Source organism: Phyllobates terribilis, unplaced genomic scaffold (genome assembly GCF_046119375.1).
Source record: "Phyllobates terribilis strain yellow unplaced genomic scaffold, ASM4611937v1 Scaffold_2__4_contigs__length_985480577, whole genome shotgun sequence".
NCBI lineage: Eukaryota > Metazoa > Chordata > Amphibia > Anura > Dendrobatidae > Phyllobates > Phyllobates terribilis.
The window spans coordinates 435,177,979-435,204,332 of NW_027362762.1; the positions used below are offsets into that span (position 1 = coordinate 435,177,979).

The 26,354-nt window shown below is 44.8% G+C and overlaps 1 protein-coding gene across 6 annotated transcripts in view; it reads left to right on the forward strand.

Moving 5' to 3' along the window:
- RAD51C (RAD51 paralog C) overlaps positions 1–26,354 on the forward strand; it is an 84,812-nt gene that overhangs the window by 44,230 nt on the left and 14,228 nt on the right. For 2 of the 6 annotated variants that reach the window (XM_073665367.1, XM_073665364.1), the window contains 3 exons: positions 769–835; positions 14,717–14,777; positions 24,937–24,997. In XM_073665367.1, coding sequence (XP_073521468.1) covers positions 769–835; positions 14,717–14,777; positions 24,937–24,997 — 189 coding nt within the window. Of the gene's footprint in view, positions 1–768; positions 836–14,716; positions 14,778–16,449; positions 17,402–17,429; positions 17,669–24,936; positions 24,998–26,354 lie in introns of those variants that run through there. The other 4 variants (XR_012283123.1, XM_073665366.1, XM_073665368.1 and 1 more) reach the window with 4 other exon arrangements.

The window sequence follows — 26,354 nt, forward strand, 5'->3', positions numbered from 1 at the left end:
GATGCCCTATGATCCAATCTTCTGGATGCCTGTGACAGGCAATCTATTAGGTTATTACCAGGCAATAATACTTTGGTATGCTGTTTTATAAGCGATCAGATCATATTCTAACGTCCTCCGATAGCACAAAACCTAAATAAAGCGTATTAGAGAAAAATTTGTCTACAAAAAGAAAATGCTAAAGCCATTTGTACCTATTAAAAGTGGTTTCATTTAGCAAAAGTGTTAAAATAATAGACAAATATCGTATCAGCCCAATTGCAACAATCAATATATCAAACAGCGCACACAGAAAATGGTAATATACATTAGGAAATAAAAAAAGAAAATCTGATTTTTCCCATTCCACCCCCTAACCTTACCATCCTCCAAAAAAATAAATTAATCGATAATTTACTGTATATTGACCCTAAAATGGTTACATTTATGAAAACGACCCATTTCGTCAAAACTGATCATTCATTATACAGCTACATTGACATTAAAAGTACAGACATTTCTGCATTCCTTAGTGCTAAAATAGGTCCAGACTTGAAGAGCTTAATATTGCTGCATCATATTACTGTTTTTGTTACTTAAAACCATTCATTCAGTAGAGTCTGAGTGGTGTTATAAAGGACAATATTCTATAGTGATATCTGACTGTGATTTAAAATGATGACGTGCATGCCTGAATTCAGTGTACTAATAGAAGAACCCAAGTCTGCAACCTTGGAGCTTATGACAGGCATTATGACTGCTAAAATGTTGTTTGGTGTATTTATCTAGGTAGTCTTAACAAATCAGATGACCACAAGAATTGGATCGAGTGAGTCTCTGCTGGTACCAGCCTTGGGTATGATAAAATCTGCAACTGCAGCTCTAATTTACAGCATAATTTATAAGTAATATTACATGGTAATATTGGAAGAAATCTCACTTCATGTATGTCCCGCTCGGGCCTGGTGTCCCAATAGCAAGAAGTATTCTTCTTCTAAACCAATCAAACCCAAATAGATTTTGGTATGCTCAGCTTAAGGGCAGACACATAATGATTTGTTACAGGTCCTAACCAGCAACACCAGAGCTCCTATGGCTCCGTATGGCACCTCTGTGAGACCATGTATTCTTCCCTAGAACAATGCTTGTTGTAGAGAATGCTTCATACAGTATATCAAGCAACCGTTGTTATGTAAGAACCTATAACCTGGTCAAAAGGAGACAGTTATTATTTCCGCTGTTCTTCTAAATATTATAAAGATAATCTGACACCAGAATTTTGCTATGTGTTCTGAGAGCAGTAAGGTATAGGAGCTGAGACCCTGATTCCAGTGATGTGTCACTTACTAGGCTGTGTTCCCGTTTCAGTAAATTCAGTGTTTAATCAGCAGTAGATTATCGCTGCCGGACTAGCTGCCTCGTGCTTGCTGGTCCAACCACTGCCCCCTCCACTCATAATTAGCTCTCTGTCAATATACAGTGCTGCACCTTGTAAACTAAGTGATGCATCATTGGAATCAGGGTCTCAGCTCTTACATCATGCTGTTGTCAGATTACAGAGCAAAGACCTGCTGATCGATTCCCTTTTAAGTATTCCATATTTTAGTTGTTTTTTTTTTAAGACTCCCAAACGGCTCCAGATTAATGTTGTGCATTTTAATTTGGTTCTAATTTTTATGTTTTTTTTGCGAAGGGGGCGTTGCTCACAGGATAATAATGCAGAGCAGCCCTTGCAAAAACATAAAATTTAGCAATAGATAAAAATGCCCATATCTCTGGAACCATAAAAAAGCAACATAGTGACATGACCTAATGACACGTCCTCTTTAGGCTATGTGCCCACGATGCAGAAATGTTCCAGATTTTTTCCTGAGTGTTTCTGCATCTCCCTGGCAGAAAAAACGCATGCTGATTTTACATGCGTTCTTCTTGCCAGGGACATGCGGATGTGAAGCGTTCTTCACATGCATTTCCACATGCTGGTTGTCAAGTGCTTTCCAAGCGATTTTAGCATCACTTGGAAAGTGCTTGACAACTTGGTCACACTATATAAATCCATGCAACCGGCATGGATTTATATAGTGTGACTGTAAAAGAATGGTAAAAAATAAATACCGTATTTTTCGGACTATAAGACGCACCAGACCATAAGACGCACCTAGGTTTTAGAGGAGGAAAAAAAAAAAAAAAAAATTTAAGCTAAAAATGTGGTCATGATGCACTTTTAAGGGGGAGGGGGTCTTCTGCTGACCCTGGTATAGGGGTAATGTCCCCCAATTCTGACAATATCCCCCATCCTGCTATATATGCCGCCCCCCCTCTCTTTTATATGTGGTCCCCATCCCCATCCTGGTATGCCTGGCATCCCTCCATCCTGGTATGCATGGCACCCCTCATCCTTATCCTGGTATGCATGGCACCCCTCATACCTATCCTGGTATGCATGGCACCCCTCATCCCTGTCCTGGTATGCATGGCACCCCTCATCCCTATCCTGGTATGCATGGCACCCCTCATCCCTGTCCTGGTATGCATGGCACCCCTCATCCCTGTCCTGGTATGCATGGCACCCCTAATCCCTGTCCTGGTATGCATGGCACCCCTCATCCCTGTCCTGGTATGCAGGCACCCCTCATCCTTATCCTGGTATGCATGGCACCCATCATTCCTATCCTGGTATGCATGTCACCCCTCATCCCTGTCCTGGTATGCAGGCACCCCTCATCCCTATCCTGGTATGCATGGCACCCCTCATCCCTATCCTGGTATGCATGGCACCCCTCATCCCTGTCCTGGTATGCATGGCACCCCTAATCCCTGTCCTGGTATGCATGGTCCCCCTAATCCCCATCAGGCTGCACATTAAAAAAAAATAAACACTCATACTCACCTCTCTTCTCTCCTCCAGCGCTGCGTCCGGTCTGCCTGCACTGATCTCTCCATGTGAGCCGTGCATGACATCACTGCCATACGCGGCTCACAAGGAGAGATCAGCTGCCGGAAGTCACTGCTCCCCACGCCGGGTCTGTGTGCGCGGGGAGCAGTGACTTCACTCTCCTTCATAGCCGGCACACAGCGGAGCCGCGCTGCGGCTGCTGCCTGCTACCTCCTGTGCCCGCTCATTAAAGGGCATGAATATTCACCCTCTCCCCACGCCCATGGGTGTGGAGAAAGGTTGAATATTCATGCCCTTTAACAGCGGGCACAGGAGATAGCCGGCAGCAGCCGCAGAGCGGCTACACTGTATACCGCTATTAAGGAGCACCGAGGACAGTGTAGGCTGCAGTAGGCGGCTGCTGCCTCCTGTGCCCCGCTCCTCCACCGATACCGCTCCCCCCACACCACACATAAATATACACACACCCCCAACATTCGGACCATAAGACGCACCCCCCATTTTCCTCCAAAATTTTGGAGGAAAAAAGTGCGTCTTATGGTCCGAAATATGCGGTATATACTTACCTTCCGATGGCCCCCCGGTGTCTTTATCCGATGCGTCTCGGCTTGCCGGCAGCTCGCGGTACACTGAAAGGACCTGCCGACGTCAGCAGTCGCTTGACCCGTCAGATGACTAAATGACGTCATGGCAGGTCCTTGAGTCCACCGCAATCTGCCGGCAAGCCAGGACAAAGACACCAGGGGCCATCAGAAGGTAAGTATAATGTTTATTTTTTATTTTATTCTTTTTTTACATGTACTATGGTACCCGGGTCCAGAGGAGAGTCTCCTTTTCTCCAAACCCGGGTACCATCCGCACATTGAAACGCTTGTAATCCACACGTACAGATCCAGTGATTACATGCGGTCCAATGAAAGTCAATGGTGGCGAAAACACAGCGCTTCCGCAAAATAACTGGTAGTGCTGCGGATTTTTCCGCAATGATAATCCGTAGCGGAAATTTCCGCAGCATGTGCATAGCACATGCAGATTATCATTGGGGAACATGGCAGACCTTCTACCAAGCGTTTTTTAAGCGTTTCTGCAGCGGAATTGCCTCTGCGGAAACGCTTAAACGCGTCGTGGGCACACAGCCTCAAGGTACTGTAATGCCTATGTTCAAAATTGTAACCTAATGTGGATACTAGGCAGAGTTTCCAATTAGATTACTAAATGCCAAGAGGGCAACAAATTGCCTATAAACTATTTACATATTTACATGTATTTTTATTCACATGCAACAATAAAGCTACTTGGAAGAATGCACATTATAAACCCAATGGTTCCTCTCTGAGTATATGCATTAACCCTATGTATCATTAAGCGTATGGCCAGTAAAGAATTAGATTGTTGATAGCTGAGATCTCAATCCACTGTCATAGCAGTACACTGCACCTCAATATACAGAAGATCTAGGTCGCTGGGAACGAGGCAGATTGGGGAAGGCAGTGTTATTTGTGCTTAGGTAATTCCAAAAGGTTACCTAATTTTTCCTACAACTATATATCAGTGTGTGCATATCCCATATAATTAAAAAACATAATGCATCGTCACGTACCACGACACTTGCCAATCATAAGCCACAGAGCCTGTTATAGAGATTATAAATTACAGATAGAATGACACTCACATCTCAATGCTTTCAAAGGAAACCAAGGACACTTTGTAGGCGTGAGCATCACTTATCTCATGTGCAGTATTTCAAATTGTTCTCAACATAGAACATGGGCATAGTTTTGGAACAGGCTACATCAATATCAAACATGCTTAACTGAAGAAATGTTTTCTAATCGTTAACACACTTCACCCTCGTATGACATCTTACAAAATTATAGCACTGTCTGCAGGCATCATGTTATAGGGCAGGGTAGATTGATATATAGCTTTGTGAGAACCAATTCGATATAACTTGTGTTTTAGTCATTTATCCCTCTCCTTTTTCTGGGATTTTTTTTGTCCACTGGGCTGGTCTGTCAGTGACTGACAGCTGTCTCTGTGTGCACACTTATACTAAGACAGCTGTCTGTCATTGATATCAGACTTTAAAGGGGGACTATTTTATTTTTTTACCATGGCCCTAAGAACTAACAGACAGGTAATTGCTAACTACCTGCCTGCCATACACGGCGCTGGCTCAGATTGGTGAAGCTCAGCTCCTGCTGGGTATTCTGCTGCTTCACATTGTAGGGGTTTTACTCACTTGGGTGCGATGGGAGGAAAACAGTAAGCATGTTCCTTTAAAAGCCAGAGAAGGCTGGCCAAGAACTTACTCTCCACTGTAGGAATTAGCACGAGGACTCAGTCTCCCGGATTGAATTGCCTTACACTGGCTGACCAGTTGTAGACCCTGGCCTGAGCTTCTTGTGCCTGGAGGAGATGTCCTTTTACGATGGACATTACTTTCTCAATCCTCTGCTGCATCAGTTCAACGTGCTCGATGACTCTTCTGTGGGGCGTGACTTCTGCTTCCCAGGTTTCCTTTGCTATATCAAGGAGACCCCGCGGATGTCTGCCATAAAGGAGTTCGAATGGTGAGAACCCCATAGAGGCCTGTGGAACCTCACGGAGGGAGAACAACAGATACGGTAGGAGACAGTCCCGGTTTCTACCATCCTTTTCTATGGCCTTCCTCAGCATACTCTTCAGCGTTTTATTAAACCTTTCCACGAGGCAATCTGTCTGAGGATGGTACACTGAAGTTCTCAGTTGGGAGATTTGCAGGACCTTGCATAGCTTCCTCATCACCTTACTCCTAAAAGGTGTTCCCCGGTCGGTCAGGGCTCCTTTGGTAGACCTGTCCGGGAAAAAACGTGGACCAATTTGGGGGCTATACTCTTTTGCAGGAGTTTCTCAGGGGAATTGCTTCAGGATAGCGTGTGGCATAGTCCAGGATGACCCATATATATTGATGCCCACAAGCAGATTTAACAAGGGGACCGACCAAGTCCATGGCAATTCTCTCGAACGGCACTTCAATAATGGGTAATGGCACAAGGGAACTTCGAAAGTGAGAGGTGGGGGAGGTTTAATGACACGTAGGGCAGGACCTGCATTGCTTTAATATTTCCCGGTGACATCCTGGCCAGTAGAACCTCTGCATGATCCTTTGCTGCATTTTTTCCACCCCTAGATGTCCCCCCAAGATATGTGAATGGGCCATGTCTAACACCTTCCGTCTATAGGGACCCGGCACTATTAACTGTTCCACCAGCTCCTCCCCCACTTTCGTGACCTGGTACAACAATTCCCCACATAAAATAGGGAAACCTTGTGTCAGCCCCCGGCTCCTGGGCAACCCCATTTATGACTGTGACATTATTGAAGGCTTCCTTCAGAGTTAGGTCCCTATGTTGGGCAGACCCAAAATTCTCGCTGGTCACCCCTAACTCCAGAATGTCAGACTCAGGGGATCCTACCTCCTCATCCCCCACAAGGACACAAAAGGGAAACCGGTCTGACTTTGGGTGTGGTGATACCTCATCAGGGTTAACTGGTTTCCTATCTGAGCCAGCGAACCCGAAACCCTTCCCCACAGATCCCAAAATAAACAAAAGTATCGGCTTAAAATAGGGTGCGACAAGTCCTGAATGACGCCAATCTTGTGGGACTCCGTACTGTGGGCCGTTTCAATGTCCACTCTGGGCATAGGGTAGTCCTTAGCATCACTATGAATGCACCGTACGCCAACTTTTTTTCCCCGGGATCAGTAGAAGAGGAGTCTAGCAGTGCCGTTACCTGCCATCCGTTCACCTTCACGGGACACGCTTGTGGCCCCTCACTGGATAGACAGTTCACACTACAGGCCGGATATGCAGAATATGAACAGCAGCGTCCCATGCTGCAGTCCATCTGCTCGGAGGTCAGGGGACAACGGGTGGCTATATGGCCTTTGCCCGTGGCACCTTCAGCAAATAACATCACCCGTAGGGACCTTGGACATTACCTCCCCCGCCCCTTAGGACCTTGGAAGCACCACCCCCTTTTGGGCCTCCGCCCCCTGTTGGGGCCCCCAGTATGGAGTAGGCTGCCTTCCCAAAGAACCCTCAACCCCCTGGTATCTCTCGACCAGTCTGACCAGTTCATCGGCATTCCGGGTATCACCCTGGACAATCCAAGTCTGTATTGGCCTCGGCAGGGAGTGCACAAACCGGTCCATCACCACCCACTCTACCATCTGCGCAGGTGTAGAGGACTCCGGCTGCAGCCACTTCTGGACTAGGTGCAAAGGGTCAAACATTTGGGAGCGAGGGGGTTTGTCCCGGTGATACACCCAGCGGTGGACTCGCTGGGCCCTGACAGATATCGTCACCCCCAAGTGTGCCAGAATCTCGGTCTTTAGCTTGCCATACTCCTTAGCGTCCTGCAAAGCTAGATCATAGTACGCTTCCTAGCTCTCCCCCGTCGGGTATGGCGCCAGCACCTCTGCCCACTGCGTTCTTATACTTTGCGCTGACGAGGGCCAACAGCCCGAAAAACTGTGTCTGTAAATTGAGATTCCGATTTGGCTTTTATCCTAAGTCATATTGCACGACTCTTTAAAGGGTTGATTGTGACTTGAAGGATTGGTGCTTCCAATAGGTGGCGCTATAGAGTTCAAGTCCTCTTTTTCTCTGAAGAGGCAATTTGCATACATTCACCAATATATTTTAGACAGATAGGCAAGTCTCTGCAGAACATAGTTATTCACAGTACATTCACAGTCACATTGGCCTCAGGGGTTTCCTTCCTTACTCACCGAATGACACTTTATTGACTAGGTAGAAGGCACAATCCCCACTGGAACCATTAATCTTGAGTCTCTCTTATTTAATTTACCAAGAGTGGAAATCCTTTAATTATAAAAGCACTGGTTGCCTTGAGCTGACTACACCAATATTCAATAAGAAAAATAGATTGTCCTTATATTAATCTACTTGTTATACTGAATTTCAAAACTAATTCTTTCTTATGCAAATGATCATCAGTCCTATTTGAAATGTAAATCCCTTGACGCCTTTATATCTTCTATCTCTTGGTATATTCTTGACTACTTAGCACCTCATTTGCATGTGAATGAAAACGCTAAGTGCTATGGGAGTGACAGAGCATTTATGGAGCCACTGTCACCCCTTGTTGTTTCTCCACCTAGCATGAGCCTCTTTAGCTTGATTGATAACTCACTGTCTTATTTCTTTGCCTGGCACCTGCCATTACAGACTCCATGAGCTATCAATAAGCTAGAGAGGCTGGTGCTGGTTCAGGAAATAATTTTAGGAAGGAGAGGCTTGTTAAGTGTTCTGTTGCACCCAGAGCACTTAACACCCCATTGTATAGTCTGCAATAAACAAATAGAAAGTTTGTGCAAATGGGATAGTGTAGCATCGGCGTCTCTGCCTCCTGCCGGGCAGAGACTCCGTTCCCCTCACCGTCGCGATCCCTGTCTGGCGTCCTCCAGCTCCCCTGCTACTGCGCGCACATCATGCAGCTTCCCGGGCACTGTGCTTAGGGCGCGCGCGCGCTCCCTCCCTCTTAAAGGGGCCGCGTGCGCCGTCGCAAAGAATCTCCGGCCAATGGCCGGAGGACCACTCCTATGTAAAGCACCTCCTCTAACATGGAGGTGCCTGTGCAAGGTTGTTGTTTGTGTGCCAACACTTTCCTCAGCCCTCAGGTTCCAGTGCCCGCCAGCCTGTCTTTTTGCCATGCCCGCCTGCCTGTCTACCCTGATCACCTATCAGGTTAGCTACCGTGTCCGCCTGCTTGCCTACCTGGATCATCCGTCTGGCTACCTGCCGTGCTCATCCGCTGTACCTGTCAGCTTCAGCCATCTGACCCGTGGGAGTCGCCTGCTCTCACACAAGGTCGGTCCCAGAGTGGCACCTGGTCCACCTGCCCAATCCCTCCTTGGGTCACGGAGTCGACTAAGCCGCTGTGCGACCAGGGTTTTTCCGAGTAGGCACTTAGTTACCTACCTCTGGTCCCTCCTTGGATCCCAGCACAGAGGTTCCACCACCCGGATCCTAACAGTTTGCACAGGCAATGGAACCCGGTGGCTCCCAGGCTCCTTCGCTCTTAGACCTGTACCAAGAGGTCTCTCACCAGAGATCCCAACAGGATACTATCCTGTCCTATCTGTGGACAGTCAATTCCCGCTTGGACGCGCAGTCCACCCCGACTGTGTCCGCCTCTAACCGAGCAGCACCCGCTCCGGCGGCACCTCAACCCAGTGGTGCTGTGGCACTCGGCTTTGGACCCCGGCTCTCTGCGCCTCCACGTTATGATGGTGACCCTGTCCTATGTCGGGGCTTCATAAATCAATGCACGTTGCACTTTGAACTCCTGGCACACCAGTTCACCTCCGACCAGGCCAAGGTGGCGTTGGCGTGGCTTAACCCTCTGTGGGAGAGAGGGGATCCTCTGGTGTCCGATCTTCAGGCTTTCCTCGCAGCCTTCCGGAAGGTGTTCGATGAGCCCGGACGAAAATCTTCTACTGCCTCCTCACTTCTCCGACTCCGCCAAGGGAGTCTCACTGTGGGCCAGTATGCCGTACGTTTCCGAACCCTCGCATCTGAACTTGCCTGGAACAATGAGGCCCTGGTGTCCACCTTTTGGGAGGGCCTTTCCAGACGGATCAAGGATGAACTAGCCGGTTGTGACATACCTCCCTCCCTGGATGACCTGGTGTCATTAGCTACCCGGATTACCATCCGTTTCCTGGAACGCGCTAAGGTGATGACCTGTGAGAGGAGACCTCCACGCCTCGCTCCCACCCTCCAAATTCCAGTCTCGCAACCTGCACTCCCCCGGGTGTCTTCTTCAGACCCGATGCAAATTGATGGTCAAGTCTCGCCAGGAGACCCGTCGTGCCGAGGGGAGTTGCTTCTATTGTGGCAATATAGAGCATCAGATCTGCTCTTGCCCGGTGAGACCGGGAAACTCCAGTGTCTAGGACCGCTCAGAGAGGTCGTCCTAGGCAAGAGTTCTTCCTCTCCGCCCTTGACTCTGTCCTTTTCCGTTACCAGTGGTGAGACCCGCTTCTTCGAGACTGCCCATTTGGATTCCAGAGCCGCTGGGAATCTCATCCAACAGGCCGATGTGGAGCGTTTTCAGATTTCTACCATACGTCTGGCGGATCCTTTTAGCGGTTTCCTCTGTGGATGGAAAGCTTCTCCCTGAAACCATCTTGTTGGTCACTGAACCGGTAACTCTCCAGGTGGGAATGCTGCACTCGGAGAAGATCTCCTTTTACGTATTGTCCGGCCTCTCTCATCCCATCTTGCTTGGCCTGCCTTGGTTACAGAGACATGAACCTGTCCTGAATTGGAGCTCGGGAGAGGTGCTCCTTTGGGGTCAGGAATGCCATAAGACCTGTCTGGTTCCGGTTCATCCTGCTCGACCACTGTCTATTCCGGCTAACCTACCTGGCCTGCCAGCACCCTACTGGTCCTATGCGGACGTTTTTGATAAAAAGGAGGCAGAGACACTACCACCTCATAGGCCGTATGATTGCCCCATCGACCTAATAACTGGTGCTTCACCTCCTCGCGGGCGAATCTACCCCTTGTAACTGGCCTAGACCCGTGCCATGTCTGAATATATTGAAGAAAATCTTGCTAGGGAATTTATCCAGAAATCCACCTCTCCGGCTGGAGCAGGATTCTTCTTCGTCAAGAAGACCGCTCTCTTCGTCCTTGTATCGACTATAGGGACCTAAACCAGATTACCATCAAGAATAAGTACCCCCTGCCTCTCATCTCGGAGCTGTTTGACCGCCTAAAAGGCACAAAGATCTTCACTAAGCTCGACCTGCGTGGGGCTTACAATCTGGTCCGGATCTGCCAGGGAGACAAGTGGAAGACGGCATTCAACACCCAGGATGGTCACTACGAGTACAGCGTGATGCCCTCCTCAACACCCAGGATGCTCTCTGTAATGCTCCAGCCGTCTTCCAGGAGTTGTTGAGCGACATCTTCCGAGATCTCCTGTATTCCTGCGTGGTGGTGTACCTGGACGATATCTTGGTGTTCTCCCCTGATCTGCCCCCTCACCGGAGGGATGTTCATCAGGTTCTGCTGAGGCTCCAGAAGAATCGCCTGAACGCTAAGTATGAGAAATGCCTCTTTGAGCAGACCTCCCTACCACTTCTGGGGTATATAATCTCCGAGACCGGACTGCGGATGGATCCCGAGAAGGTGTCTGCCATCGTAAAGTGGCCTCGACCTGAGGGGTTGAAGTCTATTCAGCGGTTTCTGGGATTCGCTAACTATTACCACCTCTACATTCCTCATTTCTCCTCCCTGACAGCTTCCATCTCTGCTCTTACCCGTAAGGGAGCAAATCCCAGGGAGTGGTTTTCCGAGGCAGAGAATGCCTTTATCTCTCCTAAACAAGCCTTCTCCTCCGCTCCTGTGCTACACCGTCCGGATGGCAATAAACAGTTCTTCCTGGAGCTTGATGCCTCTTCCGCCGGAGCCGGAGCAGTGCTCACCCAGAAATCCTCGTCCGGGCGAATGGTGACTTGCGGCTTCTTCTCCAAACTCTTCTCTCCGGCCGAGCGCAATTACTCCATAGGAGATCGCGAACTGCTGGCCATCAAATTTAGCGCTGGAGGAGTGGCGCTACTTGCTTGAGGGGGCTCTGCACCTGGTGATCATCTGCACTGACCATAAAAACCTTGCGTATTTGCAGACCGCCCAAAGACTAAACCCGCGTCAGGCCAGATGGTCTTTGTTCTTTGCTCGATTCTGCTTCAATCTCCATTACCGCCCGGCAGACAAGAACATTAAAGCTGACGCTCTATCCCGCTCTTTTCTGTCTTCCGACCTGGAGGAGGAGCCTCTACACATCATTGACCCCTCCAGAATAATGACTGTTGCTCCGTTTGACCTGTCGCATCTACCTCCTGGTAAGACCTTTGTAGAAGCTCAGGATCGGAAGAGGGTCTTACTCTGGGGCCATTCGTCCAAACTGGCTGGCCATGCCGGCCAGAGGAAGACTCTTCTGCTCATTGCCCGGCACTATTGGTGGCCCACCCTGTGAAAGGATGTTGCAGATTTTGTTGTGGCTTGTTCCTCTTGTGCCCGTAACAAGATACCTAGGCACCTTCCAGCCGGTCATCTCCTTCCTCTTCCCGTGCCTTCTGCTCCGTGGCAACATATTGCAATGGATTTCATCACGGATCTTCCTGTATCGGCGGGTTGTACTGTCATTTGGGTGGTCGCTGGCCGCTTCTCCAAGATGGCTCACTTCATTCCTCTGCCTGGTCTTCCGTCTGCACCCGTGCTGGCTAAGGACTTCATCCGTCACATCTTCCGTCTCCACGGCTTACCCCTCCACATTGTCTCGGACCGAGGTGTTCAGTTCACTTCTCGCTTTTGGAGAGCCACGTGCAAGCTGCTGGATGTCTCTTTGGATTTTTCTTCAGCCTACCATCCTCAGTCCAATGGTCAAGTGGAACGTATCAATCAGAACCTTACCAGTTTTCTTCGGCACTTTGTCAACGCTCACCATAGTGATTGGGTTGAGCTCCTGCCCTGGGCTGAGTTTTCCTATAACAACCATGTGAGTGAGTCTTCTGCTAAGTCTCCGTTTTTTGTGGTCTATGGTCAGCACCCCCGGATTCAGTTTCCAGTCTCCGTTTCAGTGGACAATCCTGCCGCGGAGTCTCTCGTCAGTGGATTTTCTGTGATTTGGGAAGACTCTAGATCTGCTCTCCTTCAGTCCTCCGAGCGGATGAAAAAGCATGCTAAGAGACGTCTGGATCCGCCTCAGTTCTGCCCGGTAGACAACATCTGGCTTTCCTCCAAATATGTCCGTCTCAAGATACCATCATACAAGTTGGGTCTGCTGTTCATTGGTCCGTTCGAGATTCTGAACCAAATAAATCCAGTAGATTACAAGCTGAAATTCTCGGCCTACTTACGGATCCCCAACTCCTTTCACATGTCTCTCCTCAAACCGGTAGTCCTTAATTCTTTTTCTGATGATCCAGGTACCACTCCAGCTCCAGTCTCCGCTGAGGACTTCTTTGAGGTAGAGAACATTTTGGCCATCAAGAGGGTAAGAGTAAAGACTTTCTTTCTTGTGGATTGGAAGGGGTTTGGTCCTGAGGAGAGATCTTGGGAGCCCAGGGAGAACATTCATGCCCCTCGTCTTCTTGAAAAATTTCTTGCGGGCCTAAAGAAGAGGGGGCGTAAAGGGGGGTGGGTACTGTAGCGTCGGTGTCTCTGCCTCCTGCCGGGCAGCGACGTCGTTCCCCTCACAGCCACGGTCCCGGTCCGGCGTTCTCCAGCTCCCCTGCTGCTGCTGCGCGCATCGCACGCAGCTTCCCGGGCACTGTGCTTAGGGCGCACACGCTCCCTCCCTCTTAAAGGGGCAGCCCTCGCCATCCTAAAGAGTCCCCGGCCAATAGCCGGAGGACCACTCCTATATAAGGCACCTCCTCTAATATGGAGGTGCCTGTGCAAGGTTGTTGTTTGTGTGCTAACACTCTCCTCAGCCCTCAGGTTCCAGTGCCTGCCAGCCTGTCTGTCTGCTGTGCCCGCCAGCCTGTCTGTCTGCCCTGCCCACCAGCCTGTCTGTCTGCCCTGCCCACCAGCCTGTCTGTCTGCCGTGCCCGCCAGCCTGTCTTTCTGCCATGCCCGCCTGCCTGTCTACCCGGATTATCTGTCAGGTTACCTACCGTGTCCGCCTGCTTGCCTACCTGGATCACCTGTCTGGCTACCTGCCATGCTCATCCGCTGTACCTGTCAGCTTCAGCCATCTGACCCGTGGGAGTCGCCTGCTCTCACACAAGGTCACCAGCATGCAGGGTTGTATCAATGCAAATAAAACCTAACTTTTAACAATAATCAGAGTAAAAAGAGCTATGCTCAGACACAATAAAATGGGACCATATGTGGCGGTAAGGTACCCAAGAGTGCCAATGCAGGATACTAAAGGTCTCACCTGTTCGCTGCAGTAGAGATGACCCAACCAAGCGGCAGGAGAATGAGGCTAGGGATAGATGCTGGATAACTGATATGTTCTGTCGTGCCCTGTGTAGTGACTCCCACCCTAACAAGGGCAGTACCCAAGTATAGAACCTATATTGGGAAGAAGAAATACCTCAAAATCCCTCTCGACGTGTTTCAGCCTCTGTAGCGGGGCATCATCAGGGGTGTGTACTTGTAAAGGAGGGAATTAAATAAATATGATGGGTATATATCAGGGCCCTGCAGTGTCAGTACACCCCAATAGTGGCGTGCAGAGTGCTGCACAGCCTCGGAGAAATATTGGCCCTTATTTGTACCCATCATATTTATTTAATTTCACCCCTTTACAAATACACTCCCCTGATGATGCCTCGTACTGGTGCTCTCCGACTTTTTTGTCATATGTATAATCTCATTACATCTTCTGCTGATTATGGTCACTTTTGGGGATAAAACACATGTTTAACTACAGTTCATCAATGCCTCCCAGGCCGGCCACCCTGGTTTTACTTCAGCCACAATGTTCTCACCTGGGGTGGTCATGCTCACCACATGCATGTTCCATAATGCGCACACACCCTGACAAGCAGCTAAATTATCAACATTCTGTACAATCATCAGTAATGAGGCAGTCAGGGGTTCTGACACTGCAGGCCCCCCGGACTGGGAACTAGAAGACCTATACTTTTAGCAAGTTTTTTACTTTCTAAAAACTACATCTTATAGTCCAGAAGAAAGGGGAATTACTGTACTTTCCTTTATAATAACCATTAAATAACTAACTTTCATGGTAACTTTTGATCAGTCTTTTTTTATGATGTTTTTCTTTTGTCATATGCTTCTTTTACAGGTGAAAGCTGGGGTCATTCAGCTAACAATCGTATCATTCTTCACTGGGAAAGATTGCAAAGGTTAGACTTTGACGTACATTATATCTGCTAACCATTACTCCTCGGTGGAGATCAGATTTATGGAGCCATAGCTCAGGATGCATTAGTCATACAGTCTGGGTTTTTTTTTCATAAATTACAAATTCTATAGGGGTTTTACAGTATATAGTGAAGGCCTAACGTCTTCACTGAATTGGACTAAAATGCAGCACTATGGAAAAGGACAACACTGTGTCGGTTATGAAAGGGTGTGAACTCTATTTTGTAGACTTTCTATAAGCCCTTACACCATTCTGTGTGGATTCTCCTGCAAGACAAAAGCATTCCTGCTTTAATTTTGCAGCATAGAGTGAAATTAGCAATCTCCTTTGAAGCCCAGTCATAGAAGGGTCTTAATAGTAGTAGCAAGATGGCGTTGAAAGGGGCCTTCTGTAAGCCCCTGGCTGTCATGGAAACATTTCAGCTATTTGCAATTGTGGCTTGAGGTGCCAATGGCACCTTAACAGGGCCCCACCTCAGGAATGAACCTCTTAAATGCCTCTGTCAAATATTGACAGTGGCATCTAAGTGGCTAAACAGCAGCAATCAGAGCTGGTGACAATCGCTGCTGCTTGAGGCAGGTTTTGGCTGTGGAACACAGCTTTCAACCTGCCATGTATGGAGCGAGATCAGATCCTGAGCCGCTACCGTACACGCGCACCTGACGTGTGATGTACATGTATGTCACCTGTCGTGTAGCGGTTAATGTCAAGTAGGGAAACCTTTCAAAAAAGATTGTAGAACCATTCTGACAAGGATATTCATAGTAAATACACCACCCAATAAGCATAGTGTATCAGATGAAGGATGCAACATCAAGTCCCCAGCAGCAGAGAGATGGTTGGTTGTGTCACGAATTGCTTAAACACAGAGCAAATATAAGATTTTATCTAGGTTCATGACTGTACATGTACAAAGATCCATAGTGATCAGTAAATAATAAAACAAACACAGAAATGAAGAAACATTTTGACAAAAAGCTGGTGCAAATGATTATACATAGTGGGAGAGTACGATAAGATCAGGGTTCACATCTGCATTTGGGAATTCCTTTTGTTTGTTCCTGTACAGGAAAAGACAAATGAAATTTATGTCCAAAACGAATCAGTTGCAAACAGAAGCAGACGGATCCTCTTGATTATTATGGAGACTGTCCTTTCTGTGTCAGTTTTTAGAACAGAATGTTCTGCATGATTCCATGTTAGTCAGTGGGGCCGTCTGCTTCCATTTTCATCCATTATGCAGCTGCTCCTTTTTGAACATAATTCCATTTGCCTGCTCTTTAAACTAAACAAACGAAAATAATTTTGGGCCATAGGAAGCAAAGTTTTCACTGCTTTTTTCTAACATAATCTAGAACATTGGTATTTCATACTCATTTCATGTAAACGTTCAGTATTTACAGTTAGGTCCAGAAATATTTGGACAGTGACCGAATCTTTGTGATTTGTGCTCTGCATGCCACTATTTTTTATTAAAAATTAAACTGAGATGCAATTGAAATGTAGACTTTGAGGTTTAATTAAAGGTGTTGAACAAAAATATCCTGTGAAACATTTAGGAATTGCAACCATTTTTCTACAAAGCCTCCTCAAAAGTATTTGGACAAATTAATTTTACCATAACTGAAATTTTCATTGTTATTACTTTGTAGAGAATCCTTTGCAGGCAATGACGGCCTGAAGTCTTTAAGCCATGGATGTCACCAAACGCTGGGTTTCCGCCTATGTGATGGTTTGCCAGGCCTTTACTGCAGCTGACTTCAGTTGTTGCTTGTTTGTGGGTCTTTCTGCCTCAAGTTTTGTATTAAGCATGTGAAATGCTGCTCTATTTGGTTGAGTTCTGGTGATTGACTCTTCCATTGCAGAATATTCCACGTCTTTTGCCTTTAAAAAAAAAAAAATCCTGCGTTGTTTTCGCAGTATGTTTTGCATCAGTGTCAATCTGTACTGTGAAGTGTCGTCCAATCAACGTTGCTGCATTTGGTTGAATCTGAGCAGAAAGCATAGCCCTGTCTACTTCAGAATTCATCCGGCTACTTCTGTCTTCACTCACATCAGCAATAAACACTAGTGACCCAGTGCCATTGGAAGCCATGTGTGCTTATGCCATCACACTGCCTCCACCATGTTTTATTGAGGATGTGATTTGCTTTTGGTCATGAGCCGTTCCAAGCCTTCTCCATACTTTCTTCTTCCTATCATTCTGGTGCAGGTTGATCTTAGCTTCATCTGTTCAAAGAATGCTTTCCCAGAAATGGGCCAGCTTCTTTAGATGGTTTTTGCAAAGTCTAATCTGGCCTTTATATTTTTAAGGCTGATTAATGGTTTGCACTTTGCGGTGAAGCCTCTGTATTTGTTCTCATGAAGATTTCTCTTTATGGTAGACTTGGATACTGAAACATCTACTTCCTGGAGATTGTTCTTCACTTGGGTGGATGTTGTGAAAGGGTTCTTCTTCAGCATGGAAAGGATTCTGCGATTATCCACCACTGTTGTTCTCCGTGGACGTCCATGCCTTTTCGAGTTCCCAAGTTCACCAGTGCACTTTTTATTTTTTAGAATGTACCAACCTGTTGTTTTGCCACTTCTAACATTTCTGCTCTCTCTCTTATCTATTTATTCTTTTTTTCAGCCTAATGATGGTCTGTTTCTCTTCATTGAGAGCTCCTTTGACAACATGTTGTGGGTTCACAGCAACAGGTTCCAAATGCAAATGCCACACCTGGAATCGGCTCCAAAATTTTACCTGCTTAACTGATGATGGATTAATGCAGGAACATCCCATGTAGCCTATTAAAGAGTTTTTGAGATAATCGTTCAATTACTTTTGGTCGCTTTAAAAAGAGGCATATCACCAATATGCAAATCCGGGTAAGGGTATAATGTCCCACTTAGCACTATCATATACAGAAAAAAAAAATGTGCTAGGGCCAAAAGTATTCACACACAAAAAGTGATAAAACATAAATTATCTTTATTGAACACAGATTAAAAATTCATAAAAAACATTCCAAGATACAGACACAGACATACTGGTGGGTGAGCGCTGTGGAATGTCACGGGTGTATCAGAGGTGACAGACAGTCGCCCTGCAGTTGGTTGCAGGAGATCTCTACGTTTAGCATTACAGACATCTTTTTAGATGAGAGGCTGTCTCTAGGACCTAGTGGTTACCTCCATCTGGTACTCCCTGGCCTGGGTGTATATATACCCGGTGTGTCTGAGAAGGAGGTGCCGGCTATATTCATTTCTACTTATGAAGGCTTAGCAAGAGCAGTACTTCGTCCTCTCTGGAGCTTGAGGCCGAGTTTGCATTTGTCAGGAGTCATCTAAAGCTAAGCATTCTCCCCCTGTTTGTCTACCCTTGTTGTCTATAGAGTTTAGTGGAGATCAACTAGTGCTCATTTCCTCCCTAGCTTTAGCCATACACCAGGAAAAGACAGGGCGAAGCACGTATGCGGCGATTACTGAAGAGGCAATATAGGGACGGTAGTTGAGACAGGGGTGACACTAGACCAGACTAGGAGGTCTCCACTTCCCCCTTTCCCTAGTGTCTGGGCTCCCTTTCCCTCTTCCCTCTGTGTTGCACTAAGTCTTTCCCACACCTGGCCAGGGAAGCCCTGATCATAGATATATATATAAATGTATATGGAGTGACCAATAAATAAATGCATGGGAATATAAATATATCAACTCCATAAATCACACATGTATAGTATATAGATATAAATAGACAAATAATTATGGATAGTTACAAAAATATTCCAATTCCACAGGTCACTAATATAACTAGGGTAGTAAAACAATGCACAGCTAGGTGTAATAAGTATCATTTAAACAGTGCTATGCATTGCATAACCATACTCACCCACCAACACCCAATGCACGTTTCACAAATGGTTCGTCAGGGGCATTTGTGAAGCATTCGTGACAAAGCATTTGTGAAACGTGCATTGGGTGTTGGTGGGTGAGTATGGTTATGCAATGCATAGCACTGTTTAAATGATACTTATTACACCGAGCTGTGGGCTGTTTTACTACCCTAGTTATGTGAGTGACCTGTGGAATTTTGTAACTATCCATAATTATTTGTCTATTTATATCTATATACCGTACATGTGTGATTTGTGGCGTTGATATATTTATATTCCCATGCATTTATTTATTGGTCACTTCATATACATTTATATATATCTATGATCAGGGCTTCCTACAGCGCTCACCCACCAGTGTGTCTTTGTGTCTGTATATTGGAATGTTTTTTATGTATTTTTTATGAATTTTTAATCCGTGTTCAATAAAGATCATTTATGTTTTATCACTTTTTTGTGTGAATACTTTTGGTCCTAGCACATTTTTTTATTTTTTTTGTTTTTCTTTAAAAAGAGGCAGCTACATATTAAAGAGCTGTAATTCCTACACTGTGAATAACCTCAAATTAAAGCTGAGAGTCTGCACTTTAAGCCCATATTGGTTATATAACTGTATCTTGAATATATTTTGGTAAACAGCTGAAATGGCAAATCTTGTGTCCAAATATTTCCAGACATAACTGTATATTGTTTTTTTTATTTTTTAAATTTTAACTCCGTTAAAGGACTTTTTCAGTTCTTTACAATTTATCTCCACCCCCCCCCCCCCCCAGCAACTATCATTGTTGAAAGGTTGGACACCCCCATACACATTAGAGAATTGGAAGAATTTAATCCTTTATTTAGGGCAAGCTTGGCATAACTTCACTGCCTGAGTGATTTTATATTGTGAAAATAGTTGACTAAGCACATAACAAAGGACCACTACTTGATTAGCCAGGAAAAGCACAGGAAGAACTGGTATATAGTCAATGGGGGCAAGACACTCTCAGAAATTCAATTTTTTTTTTTAAAGAATATCATTCCACAATATCATTATCACAATATCATATGAACATGATGACCCTGGAGGTCCCTTCCAACTCTAACATTCTATGATTAAACAGCCAGTCAAGAAAATGGCTTTACTGTTGCTTAAGTTTATTGCTACAGACTACATCAACAATGGGGTAGAAAAGTGCGTCCAGTTTGCTATCTTTAAGTCAAACACAAAGTTATTTACTACTACATTTAATTCTCTTTTTGCAAAACAAAAATAGCAGTATATAAGATATAGACAGAAAACTCTGAAATCTGAACCTACGAATAAGATTTACTACACACATTACTGTTCTTTTGGAGGTCGCTATTAAGAAATCCAGTGATTCCATATTGCTACACGGGCAGCCTAACAATTGGCCCTTTATTTGTTTGTTTCTAATGCATCAGCTTTGAAATGTACAAAACATCTTTCATCCTGACTTTATTCTGGATTAGTACGTCTTTGTCTGCAATAAGTTGCCTTGGAGTCCGCAGAAGAGGAAAGCCGTGAAAATGCTTTTACAATACATAATTTGTTCAGCTGAGTAGAATGCCGCTGTCCAAGATTGAATTTACAGGAATACTTTGCATTCTTAACACGATTCTCTTAGCTGAGGGTTTTTTTGCACTTTTCACAATGAGTACTGTCATCATGCTGTAAAATTTTGTCAGCATGTCTAAAATATTCAGAAAACTAAGAAATCTAGAATTATTTATGGAACTGCAGCCCCATTTGTTTATCAAAGGTGAATTTAGGGGAAAAAATAACATTGAAAAAGCATGAATATATGGATGGATTACCACCAACAGGACAAGCTAAGACATTGTGCAGAACTTACACTAATAAACTGGAGAAATCTACCTTGGGACATGTGTAGAAACATTGTGTTTTGGCTGGAAACCATGGTTTCAAATAATATACACTGTGTGCAGAATTATTAGGCAAATGAGTATTTTGATCACATGATACTTTTTATACATGTTGTCCTACTCCAAGCTGCATAGGCTTGAGAGCCAACTACCAATTAAGTAAATCTGGTGATGTGCATCTCTGTAATGAGGAGGGGTGTTGACTAATGACATTAACACCCTATATAAGGTGTGCTTAATTATTAGGCAACTTCCTTTCCTTTGGCAAAATGGGTCAGGAGAGAGATTTGACGGGCCCAGAAAAGTCCAAAATTGTGAGATGTCTTGCAGAGGGATGCAGCAGTCTTGAAATTTCCAAACTTTTGAAGCGTGATCACCGAACAATCAAGCGTTTCATGGCAAATAGCCAACAGGGTCGCAAGAAGCGTGTTGGTCAAAAATGGCGCAAAATAACTGCCCATGAATTGAGGAAAATCAAGCGTGAAGCTGCCAAGATGCCATTCGCCACCAGTTTTGCCATATTTCAGAGCTGCAACGTTACTGGAGTATTAAAAAGCACAAGGTGTGCGATACCCAGGGACATGGCCAAGGTAAGGAAGGCTGAAAAACTACCACCTATGAACAAGAAACATAAGATAAAACATCAAGAATGGGCCAAGAAATATCTTAAGACTGATTTTTCAAAGGTTTTATGGACTGATGAAATGAGAGTGACTCTTGATGGGCCAGATGGATGGGCCAGAGGCTGGATCAGTAAATGGCAGAGAGCTCCACTCCGACTCAGATGCCAGCAAGGTGGAGGTGGGGTACTGGTATGGGCTGGTATCATCAAAGATGAACTTGTGGGACCTTTTCGGGTTGAGGATGGAGTGAAGCTCAACTCTCAGACCTACTGCCAGTTTCTGGAAGACAACTTCTTCAAGCAGTGGTACAGGAAGAATTCGGTATCGTTAAAGAAAAACATGATTTTCATGCAGGACAATGCTCCATCACATGCATCCAACTACTCCACAGCGTGGCTGGCCAGTGAAGGTCTAAAAGAAGAAAAAATAATGACATGGCCCCCTTGTTCACCTGATCTGAACCCCATAGAGAACCTGTGGTCCATCATAAAATGTGAGATCTACAGGGAGGGAAAACAGTACACCTCTCGGAACAGTGTCTGGGAGGCTGTGGTGGCTGCTGCACGGAATGTTGATCGAAAACAGATCAAGCAACTGACAGAATCTATGGATGGAAGGCTGTTGAGTGTCATCATAAAGAAAGGTGGCAATATTGATCACTAATTTTTTTTGTTTTTGCATGTCAGAAATGTTTCTTCCTAAATTTTGTGCATTGATATTGGTTTACCTGGTGAAAATAAACAAGTGAGATGGGATTATATTTGGGTCTTATTATGTTGCCTAATAATTCTGCACAGTAATAGTTACCTGCACAAACAGATATCCTCCTAAGATAGCCAAATCTAAAAAAAAAAACACTCCAACTTCCAAAAATATTAAGCTTGGATATTTATGAGTCTTTTGGGTTGATTGAGAACATAGTTGTTGATCAATAATAAAAATAATCCTCTAAAATACAACTTGCCTAATAATTCTGCACACAGTATACTTTGGAGAAAATGAAACCGTCTAAAATAAATTGTTCCAGGCTATCCATGGTTAGTCTGGAATAATATGGATTAACAGATATGCATATACCCACCTCATTAAAATAAAGGTAGTCAGGAAGTGTTTTGTTAATTTGAGTGGACATATTGTAATACTGCAACAGCCATCAAAAAGCTCCCCTGGCAATGACAACTGATTGTAGGGTGATTTTAAATGCTAGACCTTAAAGAGGCTGTCCACTACTTTAACACTGATGGCCTATCCTTAGGATAGGTCATCAATGTCTAATCGGCCCGGGTTCCGACACCCGGCACCCATCTGTTGTTGCACCCGGATCAGCTGTTATTGGCCGGCCGACTACTTACTTACTGAGCTGACAGTCTACTTGTAGTGGATTTGAATAGGAGGCAGATATGCAGTACCAAGCCCGGCCACTATAAGTAGACGGCCAGCTCAGTAAGTAAGTACTTTCGGCTAGCGGCCACCATCACCGATAACAACTGATCGTCGGGGGTGCCAGCCAATGAGACAGTAATGACCTATGCTAACGATAGGTCATTACTGTAAAAGTAGTGGACAACCTCTTTAAGCGATCAGCTAGTCCCCAAGGAAACTAGCTTTAATGGCTCGTTCAGTGTGATTCTCTCATCGGAGTGATTATAGTAATGACACTCTGCTCAAACTTTGATCAGAGTTTGAGCCGAGTGTCAGTTTACTGTGATTCAATTCTCTCATGTGAGAGACGTAGGTGCAGAGAAGACTGAGAACTTAATTTCTCCATCTTCTCCATTGTTTGTGTGCACGTAAATCAAACTGCACTCTGATGACATCCAAGTGCAGTCCGATGTTTTACACGCACCCGTAGGCTTGAATGGATGCACACGATCTGATTTGCACATCCGTTTCACACGCACCCATACACAAAAACGCAAATCTGTACTGCCCCATAGTGTAACATTGAGCTGAGTGCTGTCCAATAAAACATCGCATTGCACTCAACTGAGTTATACACTTGTGTGAGTGAGCCCTGAGGATTAAATCATTATTCTAATATATTGATCTATTCTGTGATGCACTGAGGACAGGAGGCCCACGTAACTGCTCATCTCCTCTTCTCTAGAGCTGCTAGCTACACTTCTGAGTGTAGCCTGCAGCGACCACCGACAGAAGGCAATGATGAGAGGGGAACCTGCCCCCATGCGCCTTCATAGTCAGTGTGCATGCGCAGGGCCACGGCTAGGGTTCAGGCAGCACTCAGAATCTCGGAGCTGCTTACTATGCAAATTGAGGGGGCGTAAAGGTGCACCAAGCTTTTGGTGCTTATATGATTGTTATAGGGGCTACGTCCCTTTATATAACTGTTTTAATTTGCATGTTTGGGGTTACAGACTCCTTTAAACTACCGAAGTGATTCAGAGAAAACATGCCCTTCTGCAATATGCCGCCAGGCTATGAATCATGCTGCCTGTTGTTTGGGCAGCATGAATCAACTAACAGGTTTCTTTTAAATCAGATTATGCACATAAAAACTGTAATCTGTTCTCCCCGTGCGTGGCCCCTCTAATTGATTTACATAACATATGTTACGATGGTCCTGGGCACAAGAGCATCATGGCTAACGATTCCCTTGTATGAAAAAAGATATGTATTGTTATTCTTTGGTGCCATTTATAGAAATGAGTTACGGTAATATAGAATATCTTCATACAGATATTTCCATCCTTTCATAGTAGAAGTTCAGACCACCATCCGTGTACAGTTTATTTTCCTATGTTTAACTCCACTGTGGGATTTCAGGGATAAATGCACCTTATGCATAAAATAATTGGCTAAATACTGGCTCAGCAACCTTGATGAGAGGTGTTATTTAGATGATCTATACAAATATTAAAAATTGCTGCATGATCTTATTATTCACTCCCTCTCTACCAACTTTTCACACTTGGGGACAATTAATGCAAAATTGGCTATGGTTGGTTATTTGTGTATTTATTATATAATTAAAATTATTTCTTGGGAAGCATTTCTACAGAATCTCCATAGCTTTCATAGTGTAGGTCCTGTGAGTATCCGAATCTGAAATGCTTGTAAAAATGTTTCAAAATTCTCATTAATAAAATCTGCATTCCGTAACTCTCTTTTATGTAATTTCCTGAAGTCCTGAATATCCACACCTTATTAATCGCTGTAGCTAAAAAACAGAGTATATTAGTCTTTCATGTTTTCACTGTTTTGTTTCATAGTATAAAATGTGCTGGAATGACTTTAAAGATGTGAAAAGGTAAATGCCGTAAATGTTTAATAGGTGGGGTCCGACATTTGGGACTTCAGACCTTTAGAAGATTATCGTCTGTTGACCCCCTGTTCTGCAAGCCATCGGCAGCCATATCTTGAAGGAGACTGAGTGGAGAGCTGGCCACACGAACATGCAATGGGGCTGTCCAGTCCAAAATGATAAGTCTGCAGTGACTCTGTGATTCATAAGTCTGCAGTCACACAGAGTGACTGCAGACTTGTCTTTTTGGACCGGACAACCCCTTTAACTACTATTGACTTGGATAGGAAAGCTGCCATAATGAGCACCCATGGGATAACTTATCAAAATGTATTTTTAAGACTGAATTTATAGAAGCAAATGCTTGCAAAGTGTATTTTTTTGCCTTTGCATACGAATCAGTTATAGCAGGGCCGAATGGTACAACGTCTTAAGTCACATACCCAACAATAGCTTTTTATATTTTAAAATTGAACCTTTCTGTGATTTCAGGTTTGCAGCATTATGCAAGTCACCCAATCAGAAAGCTAGCACTGTACAGTTTGAAATAACGGTAAGGTATTCTCTATAGATCATATTACTGGAAAATACGGTTTTAAGTTTCATTTAAATAAAAAGATAGAAGCAGAGATGAAGTGCTGAATTTTACATGTAACTGCTCGACTCCATTAATAAAATAAAGCATGCTGGCTTATGTAAAATTTACATTGTACTGAATGACAAATTCAGGTCAGCTACATCTGAAAACTGCAGGGAAGAAGTCTAAGGCTCCAATTCATCAAGGTGTTTCTGACGTAAAACAGCTTAAAGTGTCTCAAAATTTTGTAACTTTTGACATTTTATGCCAGTCCAAGTCAGCTCTGCCCAAGAGGCCAGAGCAGACACAGAGCATGACGATGTACGCCTGGCAAATTCATCATAATTTATGCCAGTCACTGGCTGGAGAAACATTTCTGTCGTAGTTGTAAGGAGCGACAAATTCATTGTAGGGCACAAATTTTGATGAATTTGCTGCATCTTACTCCAGCGCTCCCAGAACAAAACTCCAGTCTTAATGAGTCAAGGCCTTAGTGTTGAAAGTGATCTGATTGGCACACTTGACACATTTTTTACTCCTCCAAACCAGTTAGAACCGAGGGACAATAACAGCATACGGCCATGTTACCGTTTGCAACCACACAGCAATTACCATTTAACATATATAAAAGCCATGGGCTTCACCTGTATTGGGCATGTAGCTGAAATTGAGAAGCCGCAATAAACCAAAAACTGCAACATCTATGGTCACCATTAAAGGGTTGTTGTCATCTTCCTCTTTGAAGAATATCACTTCCACACATCCAGGATTCCTGTTTGATAGGGGGCGATGTACTCCTGCTGGATTAATAGTTTGGACCGACAGCATGATTGGTCTGAACTGTGTGCTGTCTGATGTTGTAAGTAGAGGCAACTTTGCTTCTGCAACATTGGAGGAGCACAGAAACACTGAAGCTGACCAGATCCAGCTTGACTAGCTAACTGTCCACCACTGATAGATTGCAGCAATGACCAGTAACCTAGCAGTTTGTAATTGTATGCGTTTAATATGATGACACAACGCCCTTTAATGGGAAACTTTCATCAATCCATAAGCTTAAAATCAGGGTGTTAGCTTAAATTCTGATGGTTTCCTGTTTTTGCCATTTTTTTTTTACTAAGTGTTTCAATTGTGACACAATAACTCCTTTAAAGGGAACCTGTCATGTGAAAAAACGCTATTAACCCCTTAACAACCTTGGGTTTTTCTGTTTTTGCGTTTTCATTTTTTGCTCCCCTTCTTCCCAGAGCCATAGCGTTTTTATTTTTTGGTCAATATGGCCATATGACGACTTATTTTTTGCGGGACGAGTTGTACTTTTGAACAACATCAC